Genomic DNA, 11,673 nt, shown 5'->3' with positions numbered 1-11,673 from the left:
GCCGGGGCGGGGGCTGGGGGGTGGGGGCTGGGGCCGAGGACGACTGCAGAGCCCTTGAGAACATTCGGGGACCACGGAAATGTTCTGGATGCCGTGGTTGTGGCCGCGGGTACCATCCGATCATTTGTCGAAGCTCATTAAATCAATACATTTTATCGTGTGAAAATTGTATCTCAAGCCAGTTTTTTAAAAAGGAAAAGAAGCCTGTGGGTTTGAATCCCAGCTCCACCCCGCCCCCTTCATCCCCACTGTCACAGCCGGGCCCGACCTCGGTGTGGGCCTTTCACAGCCTCCTTGTCACAGCCGAGCCACCCCTCTCTGGACCAGGTTGACGAGCTCTTGACCCATGTCCCCTTTATGGGCTACAGGCTGGAACGGCCTGCAGAGCCCCAGTGGGGCCCGGGCTTTGATCCCCGGACAGGGCCACAGTCCATTTTTCTTGCCTGGACACAAAGGACTTTCCCGAGACTCGGGGGCTGAAGTTTCAGCCACTCAGGTTTCGAGCATTCGCTCTAACAGCCCCCAAAGCACTGCCTCTGCGTGTCTGTCCCCAGCCGGCCACGTGGGCAGTGTGGATACAGAGAGCCTTGCGTCCTGAGGCGGCGGGGCTGGAACGCACCACAGTCCCATTCCAGTCCGTTCAGTCTCCCCTGGGTCTTTACGGTCTGGGCAGGGAACTGGGTGAGCTGCGTGGCCCCTCAGAGCTCACGTCCGGGCAGAGTCGTTGACCCTCTGTCCTTGGGGCTGGCTCTCTTGGCCATAGGCTGCCTGGGAAATGGGGTGTCTCGCCCAGGGGTCTCCACCCCGGCTGCACCTCTGAGCCCCGTGGAAGGCTTTGAGATGACAGCGCCAGTCTCCACTGCAGAGGTTGTGACTCCGTGGTCTGGACCCGGGGAATTTGTGGAGCTCCCAGGTGATTCTCAGGCACAGACCAGGTTGAGAGGCACTGGGTTGGTGACCCGGGGACTCTCCAAGGGGATAACTCTCATCCCGAACCTAGGGATGCAAGTGTGAGAAGCACGAGAGAGCGTTAACTGCCTCATTAACCATGAATCCCAGGGCTTGACCTTGACCGCAGGCCCGCTACACCCAGAGGCTCTCACCACAGCGTCGGGACCTGGCGTCCCCTGTCCCTCGGCACTGCCCTCACCTCATCCTCAGCTGGGCTTCTATCAAGGCCCAGGCTGGGGCTCCACGGGCACCAGCAGCTCGAGGCCACCTGCTCCCGACGAGGCCCCCTCTGTGAGGCTGCGGCTGACTCCTGCTGGCTGCTGGGATCGCAGGCCCTCCCTGACACTATCCGTGTGGCCAAGGGGTCAGACCTGGGGAGCCTGCTGCCCTCGGGCCCACACAGCCAGAAGTGAGAGAGGGCTGCTTCTCCAGGGGGAAGTCGGGGCGCTGGCCTTTTGTGGGAGGAGAGGGAAGGGGGTGAGGCCGGGCAGAACGACTTAGGTTCACTCCAGAGGTTCTGTCCCCTGCGTCACTGGGCGTGAGTCTCGGGGAGAATGACCATTATTGGGGACTGGCGGCATACTCTGGTGGTGACAAGCATCGGCTTGTTCGGGTCGTTGCTGTGCGTGGGGTCCAGCTCTTCTACTCACCGGCTTCACACCTGGCCGTGTCTGGGCACAGTCTCGGGGCGCAATAGAACCGTGCAGCCTTACGGGGTGGAGCCCTCGGTGAAGGCAGGCATGTCAGAGTCTTAAGCAAGGTGGACACATACCTGAGTGGCCACCCCAGCTGTGTCCACCTGCTGACCCAGGAAAAAGCCCAAGTTGTCCAGCAGGAGCCCACAGGCACAGTCAGATGCAGACCCTGCCTCCCCGCCCCTGCCCTGCCCTGTCCGTGCCCTGGGCCATCCCAGCTTGGAAGTTTGTTTAAATCCAGCGTCTCTATCGGCCATCTTGCTCTGGTTGTCGTCAGCCAGATGGCCTCCTTGGGCAGCTGTCATCCCCAACACCCACAGTCAGAGCCAAGAGAAGGGGGGGGGGTTCCCCAGGATCCTGTGGAGAGCCAATCCCAGAAGAAGTTTCCATCATGTGATTTCTGAAAATCGAAAATTCTGAAGCATTATCTGGGACCAGCCTGACGACGCTCCACCCTGGCAGGGTTCTCTGGGCTGAATTCAGTCTGCAGAGGGACTCTGCGCCAGGAAGTTCGGAGGCCCCAGGGCCATTATCAGCCATTGTCTCAGGCAGGTAAGCTCTGCGGCTTGCTCTCAGGTGGGCGTCTCCCTACAGTGTCATCTGGTGGGGGCCAAGTCTCCCTGTTTGCTCCCAGCTGGGGATCGATGCTCCCCCTGGGCCCAGGGACCATCATGGCTGCTCCCAGATCCGTAGGGCTCTGTGGACACCGGGCAAAGGGGCGAGCAGGCTGGGAATGTGCCCAAGCTCCTCTCTCTGGTCCACGTGCACCTGCCCAGGCTGAACCTGCCTGAAGAAGGAGCGTTTTTTCTGTTTTGCACAAAGGCACTGTACGGGCCACGGGCGGGCAGCCCTGCCCCCACTCCCGTGTGAGGGAGTCCGGCAAAAGCGGGTGGCCACGGCGACCCCCAGGGCAGTGACATTTGTATACCCTGCACCAGGTGCTCGACTGGCTAGTTCTCCAGGGCCTGAGCTCCTGTCCCGTCCCGGGGTGAGTCAACCTGGAAGCTGTGGCTCCCTGGGGAGTACAAAGCCTGACCTACCGTCCTGGTTTGCCTGGGACTGGGGGTGCCCCAGGACACAGGACTGCCAGTGCTAAAACCCGGGCAGGCCCCGGCACACAGGGCACTTGGTCACCCAGTCCCCAGAATCGCCTGGGCTGGGCACAGCGGAGAGAGGGTGGCCAACCCGTCCTGCCCTCACCAGGCGTGTGACGGGCCGGGACCCCGGGCTCGGCTCCTGCGCCCGCAAGGCATTTCCCGAGACTCAGGCGAGGCGTCCGGAGCTGTGCGTGTGGGCTTCCTGCACGGACGCCATTCAGGCCCAGCACCCCCAGCCAGTGCACCCGGGAGCCCTGGGGGCGTCAGTGCAGAACCGGGGTGCTGCCTCGAGGTCACCGGGCTCTGACCGGTAGGGGTGCCCGCCCCAGCGGCCTGTCCCCACGTGCTGGACCGCAGGGAGTGCTGCCGGGTCGTGGGGTTCCTACTAAGCCAGAAGAACAAGGACTGCAGGATATGGGGGGCGGGGGTGGGGGGTGGGGAGGAAAGCCAGCAGCAGGAATTACACACAGAGAAGCACCCCAGGCCAAAGCTGTGAGGCCGCCCCTGCCCCCCCATTGGGGGGGCCCTGGCTGGCTGAGTGGCCTTGGTGACCCCAGCTTCTCTGAGCCCCTGACTCTTAGGCACTGAGCTCCAAGGTGTCAGCACCAGGTCGGCACCGAGCCTGCTTAGCCCGTCCTCCCCACCCCCACTTAGCTGCACAGCCAGAAGGCAGGCCTCAGCCTGACACCTTGCACCCTGACGTCTTCACTGCTGCCCATCCCCCGTCACCCCCGGCCTGGGTTTCCGCTGCCTCCTCCTCATGTGCCCCCGCCCCGCCCCCTCCGTCCCAGGGCTCAGAGCTCTCTGTGCAGCACAGCAGCAAGAGCCCCGCAGCCTGGAGACGGAGCCCCAACCACCTCTCTCCCCTCCGCCCGCCACCCCCGTAAGCAGAGTCTGAAGAGTGCGGGGCAGACTGGCCCGAGGGCGGTCCGGCTCCACGTCTCACTGTCCCCTCCTCCTGCTGCAGGCCGAGGGGCTGCCGGGCTAGGCCATGGCCCTCCCAGGGCTGCTTTGGATGTGGCTGCTGGTCGCAGGGACTCACGGTGAGCTGAACCCCCAGATTGGCGAGCGTCCCGAAGGCAGCGTCGGGGTGGCTGCGGCCCCCGTACCCTGCAGGCTGGACCCCGCCTCGCGGGAAAGCTGGCAGTGCCTTGCCCGGCGCAGGGCCGCCAGGGCGAGCTCCGCTTTCCTCTCCTGTTGAAGCCCCGGTGGTCCCGAGTCCTGTGGCCTTAGGTCCTAGGGGAATACTAAGGGATTCTCATTCCATCCGGTTCCCAGAGGGTTGAGCGGCAGGGACCTTCAGGGGCCACACGCTGGGCACGAGGTCGGTGCCCCCTGGACACGGCCAGAATTCCAGGGTTCCGGACGCCTGTCCCTCTGCTCTTTACCCCCAGGGGCCCAGGAGGCCTTCCCCTTCCCGGTGACCCCACAGAAACCTGCTGCACCCCAACTGAGGGTTGCCCGTTGGCCCCGTCAGCTCTGGCAGGGGCTGGGCCAGGGGCGTCAGAGGCTGAGTCCCTGCTCTCTCTCTGCACCTGGCGCAGTCAGCCCGTGTTTCTTGGGGCCCCTGAGCCCACTGCCCCGGGCGTCGCCGACACTCCTCCCAGTGGTCCTTGCTGGGTGCAGACATTCCCAGGCGGGGTCTTTGTTGGCCTCGCCCCTCTCCCGTTCTTCCCTCGGGGTCCTGCACCCCACTCTCAGGTACTGGGGTTCCCCCAGCGTTCTCCTGCCCCTTCTCCGTGAATGGAGCGAAGGGCTCCAGCCTGAGGGGCAAGAACAGGCCTGTTTGCCTCTGGCTGTGGGGGTGGGGGCGGGCTCTGTGTGCATCTTCCACCCTCCCCAGCGGGGACCCCTGGAGGATGGAGGAGGTAGTTCAAGGTGTTTATCCAGCAGTCACCCCTGCTAGGGGGAGTTGACTGCTCCCACGAGAGCGCATGGACCTGGAGCAGTGTGGGGCTGTCAGGGCTGCTGCCTGGGTGCAGGCCCAGGCGCCCAGCCCTCGTCCCTGCTCACTTCGTGTTCGCCTGGGAGCCCTGCAGGTGTGAAAGATGGTGACATGCGGCTGGCCGACGGGGACGCTGCCAACCAGGGCCGTGTGGAGATCTTCTACGAAGGCCAGTGGGGGACGGTGTGTGACAACCTGTGGGACCTAATGGATGCCAGCGTCGTCTGCCGGGGCCTGGGTTTTAAGAACGCCACCGAGGCTCTGGGTGGAGCTGCCTTTGGGCCAGGTAGGCCTGCGAGTCCCCAGAGCAGCCCGTCTCAGGAAGGGACTGTCCCCTGAGAGGTGCACACGCGTTTGCACCACCTCGTCCTGAGCGGCGCTAAGGCCTGTGCTGGCAGGCCCAAGGCTCCGCAGGCCTGGCTCGCTCACGCAGTGCAGGCGGCGGTGACCAGCTCCCGGGCCTGTCACACGAGAGCCCAGCTGCGGCCGTCCCCTCCAGCCCAGAAGCTCCCCTCCTGGGAATTCATCTTCTTGACACGATTTCCCCCACCCCAGAAAAGTTCACACATGAGAAGCCTCCCACGGACGCAGGAGTGGGCTCTGCGTCCCACGGAGGGAACACCTAGATTCTCAGCAGCTCGTCCCCGGAGCGCAGGCTTTGTGGGAAGGCGGGCCAGTTCATGGTATGAAGCCACAATAATAAACCCGAGCCCACACTCGAGAAGCCACCTGATTGCATCTGGCTGACGACACACACACACGGGACACACCCCGAGCGGAACGTGAGGAGCAAAGCCACGCTAGTCACGGCTGCGGCGACTGTGGCTGTCCCTTGCTGGCTCCCCAGGGGACAGCCCTGTTCACAGCACCGTCCTGTTGTCCCACCAGGGTCGGGCCCTGTCATGCTGGACGAGGTGGAGTGCACGGGGACAGAGCCCTCGCTGGCCAACTGCACGTCCCTGGGCTGGCTGAGGAGCAACTGCAGGCACAATCAAGACGCCGGTGTCATCTGCAGCAACGGTGAGTGGGGCACGTCCCGCCCCGAAACCCGCACCCCGCCCAAGCGCTGCGGTCCCGTGGGGTCCTCGGAGACCGATCCGTATATGCCAGACGGTAGTCATGCTCACTCCCTGCCCCTCCCGGCACACGAGCAGGTCACACACCTGTGCACAGGTTCGCAGGTGATGCCCACTCTCCGGGAGGGGGCGGGATGGGAAAGCCTGCAGATCTCACACCTTACAGCGACAAATCCCACATCCCTCGCCTCGCCGCCGCTTCCAAGACTGGTTCGGGAGCGCGCCGTTCACCCCGACGACGGGCGCCGAGCCGCACTCCGGTCCCTCGCCACATCCTCAGGCCGCAGGCCGCTGTCCTCCACCGCCCACCTGCCGCTGCTCATTCTCCGGCTGGAACGTAGTGCCCTGCGTGCTCCGAGAGCATGCCGGACGTCCTGGGGACGTTTCTCCACGGCAGAAGGGCCTGGGTACTAATGGCCCAGCCCTCCCCTCGCCGCCGACCCCCCGGCCACGCCCACCGAAGCCGAGCAGCTCCGGCTTTTCAGGCCTTGCGTCCAGCTTCCTGCTGTTCTTTGCTCCCACGTCCACTTGTGGTTTCTTCCTGGCCGTGCACAAGGGCCCGGGGGTGCGGCGGGGAAGCGGGGGCTCCCGCCAGGACAGCGGCAAGCGCAGGGCGTGTGCTGGGGAGGGCTCGGCGCACCTGGGCCGCGGGCGGGGGGCGGGGCTGAAGCGCCTCTCGCAGGAGCCAGGTGGAGGCGGTGGAGACGGTGGAGGCCCAGGAGGCTCCTCAGTCAGGGCTGGAATGGATGGTTTAGTCCCCAGCGTGGCTTTGGGACCGGGCAGAGGCGGGGACGTGTCCCTGTGAACCACCCCCGTCACCTGAAAGGCTGCCGAGAACCCCAGCACTGCGTTACCACCACAACTTCAGTCTTCAGACCCACAGCACAGGGCGAAGGGTCGGGGTTCAGAGGGTAGCGTCTGGGTGATCAATCGATTGACTGATTGTTCAGAATTTTAGAAGGATGAGGCCTCAGGCTCTGCAAGCCAGCGTCTCCAAACTTCTACCTGAAGGTGCTGCCTGAATTTGGTGGAACCCATGAGCTAACCAGGGGTGCCTGATCGGTGTGGATTGGGGGAGCCTCTGGGCCACAGGGGGGCAGGACACCCTATCTTCCAGGGTGGTTCTTCCCTCGTCTCCCCAGGAGGCTTTCTGAATAGATAAGGCAGGAACAGGGGCCATAATTTAAGGGAAGAAACTGACTGGAGGGAGAAAAAGTACTTCCGGGTCACAGCAAGTGAGTGGCTGGCCTGATGCAGACCCGTGAGCCGTGTTTCCCAACGTGGTGCCTCCCTCTGCCCCTTCTTAGAAACCAGAGGCGTCTACACCCTCGACCTTTCCAGCAAGATCCCCATGGCTCTCGAGCAGATCTTTGACAATCAGAAGGGCTGTGACCTGTCCATCAGGGTGAAGGCGAAGGACAACGAGGACCTGAGTATCTGCGGCCACAGTCTGATCCTGTCCACCAACCCCGAGGCCCAGGCCCTGTGGAGGGAGCCGGGCAGCACAGTCACTCTGGAGGTGGACGCCGAGTGTCTGCCGCTCGTCAGAGACGTGATCAGGTGAGTGTCCTCAGGGCCGGGGACTGGGGACTAGGCAGTGTCCCCAGAGCTCACTGCCAGACCGCCTGCTGGGGGTGTCCACCGGGTCACCAGGGGGGCCTCCTCGGGGCTTGCGTCCTGAGAGCATCGGCTTAGGGAAAGAATGGCGTGTGCTCTCACAGCCCAGAGCTTTACCTCCCCGGGGGCACACTCGGGAAAGCAGACGGCAATTAAAACAAGTGAAAACGGTTTCTTTCCAGCCAAGTAGAAGAACCTGGTCGCTAGCCTGTGCCCTCCTGGTAGAGTTAGTTTCTGTGACGTGTCTGAGAATGAGGCGGGTGCCCGGTCAGCCCTCCCGCCCCCGGCAACACTCAGGGTTGCTCTGGAGTGTCCACCCGCACTGGCTCGGTTGCTCCGGAGTGTCCACCCGCACTGGCTCGCTCTGTCTCTCCGTTTCCCTGTCTGTGCCTCTGCGTGTGTGTCTGCCTCCCCCGAGGCAGAGAGGCTGCCCCGAGCTGGGTGTCCTGGCCTCTTGGCCCTGTTCAGGCCCCAGAAGGCCTCAGGAGACCCCTCCGCCTTCTCTCTGCCCGGCGGCCGCAGGCAGCGCCTGCTGTCCATCAGCCACCCGCCTGCTCGTCCGCTCCGTGGCTTCTCTGGACCACTGACTCCGGGCCCTCCCCGACCGGCCCTTGGTCCTTTCCTCCACCTTTCAGGGTGTTTTCCTCCCTGCTGGCCGGCAGGGCTGAAGGACGATTGTGACCCCTGTTCCCACCCACTCGGGTGTCTGCCTGAGGCCGGGGGCGGGAGACCTGGCTGGGGCGGGGGCTGCACAGCTACCAGCGGCCTGGAAAGCTGACATGAGAATTAACAGCCGGTGACGACATTCTGTGTCAGGACCCTCCCTCCTCCTGTCGGCCGCCACCTGCAGCCCTCGCTGCCGACAAAAGCGCGTGCTCGGGGGGCGTGGGCCCCAGTCCACCGCCTTGACGCAGTCCTGGGGTGAGCCTCCTGGGGCGAGCTTCCCGGGGTCAGTGGAAACGGAGCCAGTGGGCAACAAGCTGGAGGGCTGAGGTGCCCTTTGTGTCCCCAAGGCAGACAGCAGGTGTCCCAGGATGTGAGGGCCCGCATCTGCATAGCCACCGACACCGCCGGGCGGGGCCCCGGCTCCGTTTCCGGACGGATGTGGTGGGCGGCAGGTCAGGCTCCCTGGAAGGCGTGGCACTCGAGGCGCCACCCGGCTCTGAGACCTTGTGGCCATGGGGAGGCTTCGGGTCCCTGACAGGGAGATGGAGGCTGGCCGGCTCCCGCCACATGCGTTTTCACGCCACAAAGCGGTTCCTGGCGGTGCACGGTCTCACGTGGCAAACGACACGGACTGGGCGTCACCCGCATGGGCTCACGGGTGGCAGGGGAGGCAGACAGGAAGTGACGAGGGGCGATGCCAGTGTCATGTGGCACGGGACAGACGCTGAGGGTGCAGGAGCACCCGTGGGCACCCAGCAGGGGACTGAGGGGCCCATCCAGGGGTGTGGTGGCAGGTAGGAGGGCAGCACCCTCCCCACGCCCAGGACGGCTGGCAGGTCCTGCAGCCCAGGCGGCAGGGGTTGGGCTCAGACCACCAGTGAAGATGATGATGATGACGATGACGGTGACAGCTGGCAGGCCCCTCTCTCCCAGCTGAGAGACGAGCCGACCTCTATGACCCTGGGACCCGCACAGCTGTCATCAGTGCATGTGGCTCTTGGCAAACTCGAGGTTGGATTGTGGGTTGACCAAAGATAAATTGGGGATGGGGGCACCAAACGCCCCTTGAAATCGCCAGCACCCGGGTGTCAGTGGGTCGGGGTGAATGCGGACAAGACGGTCGCGTCCGAGAGGCAGGCCTGCCGGCCCGGGGGCACCTGCTGTGCTGCGGGGGACGGCGTGTAACCAGGCGGCCGGCTCTCGCCCCGTCCCCAGGTACTTCTACTCCCGAAGGATAGACATCTCCCTGTCGTCGGTGAAGTGTCTCCACAAGCTGGCCTCCGCCTTCGGGGCCAAGCAACTGCAGAGCTACTGTGCGCACCTCTTCGCCACCCTCATCCCCCAGGACCTGTCTTTCCAGACGGCCCTGGACCTCTACGCCTACGCACTGGCCACGGGGGACCCCAAGCTGGAGGCGATCTGCCTGCAGTTCCTGGCCTGGAACTTCGAGGCCCTGCTGGGGGCCACGGCCTGGCCGAACATCCCCCCAGCACTGCTCCGAGTCCTGCTCTCCAGGAGCGACCTGGCCGTGCCCAGCGAGCTGGCGCTGCTGATGGCCGTGGAGGCCTGGAGCTGGGAGGGGCACGCCACCCGCGAGGAGTTGGAAGGCTTGGTGGGGGCAGTCCGGTTCCCCATGATCCTGCCCGAGGACCTCTTCGAGCTGCAGTTCAACCTGTCCCTGTACCAGAGTCACCAGGCGCTCTTCCGGGAGAAGATTCTGCAGGCCCTGGAGTTCCACACTGTGCCCGTCCAGCTGCTGGCCCGGCACAGAGGCCTGAACCTCACTGAGGACGCCTACCAGCCCCGGCTATACACCGCGCCCGCCTGGAGCGCCTCCGTGACGAGGAATTTTCAGGCCTCCTCGTACTATTGGTCCGACCCCCGCCAGTCGTTCCAGACCCGAGCGCACCCCAGCTTCCTCTTCCAGGACAGGCTGGTCTCTTGGTCCCTCATGTACCTCTCCACCGTCCGGAACTGCTGGAACTCTGGCTTCTCCTGCTCCTCGGACGAGCTCCCCACCCTGTACCTCTCTAAGTCTGGCTACTTGGATCGCACCATCGGCTACGAGAACAAAGCCCTGATGATCTGCGGGACGGGCTTCGTGGCGGACGTCACCAGTTTCCAGGGCTCGAAGGCCGTCATTCCCAGCGCCCTGGAAACCAATGGTTCCCGGAGTGCGTCCTTCTTCCCGTGCCCGGCGGGGTCCTTCAGCAGCTTCCGCGCGGTCATCCGCCCTTTCTACCTGACCAACTCCTCGGGTGTGGACTAGACAGGAGGCTGGGGGGCCCGAGGTGGCAGGAGCACAGCGGGGCGCCTCCCAGCCAGCGAGAGCGGAGCCCTTCCCATCTGTAGCTTCCCACAGCCGGCCACCAGATGTCCCCCCTGCTCCCATGGATCTCTCTGAGCGCGAAGAAGCTACTGGAAGGTTTCAGCTAGTGCTCACCCCGAGGCTGCGCAGCCCCAGCCGCCGCCCCACCCGCCCCAGCTGGCTCCTCGGGAAGCCAGTAGCCGCTGGACTTCCCATGCCGCCTCTCGCTTTCCCAGGTCTCTATTGTCCCTTGTCGGAGATCATTAAAATTGCATTGTGGTTCCCCGGTTCTCTCGTTCATGCAGAAGGGGTGACTTAGCCCATTCAGAGATCGGACGTTGGGTGGGCTGGGCGCTGGGCCCTGAGCTCTGGCGGCCGAGCAGACACAGTCCCTGCTCGTCCGCACCAAGCCACAGTCTAATGGGCGAGACGCTGATTGCAGGTAAACACACACTGGGGTGATTCAAACTGGGAGGCCGTGCGGGGGGCGCACAGGCTGGAACTCCTTCAGGTGGGACTCTGGGCAGTGGAGACGGGCGCCCAGGCGTGTGGTGGGTGGGAGGAGGGCGTGCTCCGGCGGAAGGAAGAGCAGGTGAGCAGACTCCTCCCTAGACCCTCGTACCTGTGCACAGGGACGGGGCAAAGATCCTCGCATCGGCGCCGTTTGTGAAAAGGAAAACTTGGAAGCAACCTGACCGCCCGTCAGCCAGGGGCTTGACCACAAAAGATACCCACAGTCTTTTCGGGGAGAAGAAGAATATGCTAGAAGAATGCTGGGTGGCCCACAGAATCGAGGCAAAGGCAGGAGGACCAAGCCCGGGGTCCCATGGGGACATCCTCTTAGAAGGACGCCCCGCCGAGAGCGGAGGCCGGAGGCCTCAGCTGTCCCTGCTCCTCTGTGATACACGCCCAGGAGCAGGGTCCCCAGCACGGACATCTGGTTGGCCGAGCTCAGGTCACGTGCCTGCCGCTTCTGGCCAGGGGCTGAGAGAACAAGCATCTGGACTGTTTTGGCCTCGGGCAGGGGAGGCGGCACAAGGCCGACCCAATGGGAGGGAGGTTCAGACGCTGGGCGGCCAAGGCAGCAGCAACTCCGCCATACGCTCTTCTTCCTGCCCGCACCAGCCCAGCTTCGCCCCTCCCAGGGGGAGCCCCGGCCCCCGGCTCCAGGCTCCACACCCGCCTCCAGGCCCGCCACCTCGCCTCTTTTGTGGGTAAAGGGAAAAAACAGAAAGGAAGTGTTCGTTTAAAGATGCAGCAGACACAGCACAGGCGATGCTGTGGGTAGAATCGCAGTCTCATCGACGCGGTTAGCATC

The 11,673-nt window shown here is 64.3% G+C and overlaps 1 protein-coding gene across 2 annotated transcripts; it reads left to right on the top strand.

Moving 5' to 3' along the window:
* Nucleotides 1-2,083: 2,083 nt before the first annotated feature.
* On the top strand, nucleotides 2,084-10,638 carry LGALS3BP (galectin 3 binding protein). 2 transcript variants are annotated; one of them, XM_011362046.2, is made up of 6 exons: nucleotides 2,084-2,198; nucleotides 3,711-3,786; nucleotides 4,783-4,974; nucleotides 5,577-5,708; nucleotides 7,072-7,324; nucleotides 9,263-10,638. In XM_011362046.2, exons 2-6 carry the CDS (start codon nucleotides 3,735-3,737, stop codon nucleotides 10,314-10,316), a joined length of 1,683 nt encoding a protein of 560 aa, XP_011360348.1. In that variant the 5' UTR covers nucleotides 2,084-2,198; nucleotides 3,711-3,734; the 3' UTR covers nucleotides 10,317-10,638. The 2 variants fall into 2 exon arrangements, with proteins under 2 accessions (XP_011360348.1, XP_011360347.1); XM_011362045.2 differs by having other exon boundaries at nucleotides 2,090-2,198; nucleotides 3,535-3,786.
* Nucleotides 10,639-11,673: the final 1,035 nt, after the last annotated feature.

This window comes from Pteropus vampyrus, unplaced genomic scaffold, assembly GCF_000151845.1.
Source record: "Pteropus vampyrus isolate Shadow unplaced genomic scaffold, Pvam_2.0 Scaffold72, whole genome shotgun sequence".
Classification (NCBI taxonomy): domain Eukaryota; kingdom Metazoa; phylum Chordata; class Mammalia; order Chiroptera; family Pteropodidae; genus Pteropus; species Pteropus vampyrus.
The sequence above is the reverse complement of the archived record's forward strand: the minus strand, read 5'-3'. Positions and strand labels throughout refer to the sequence as shown.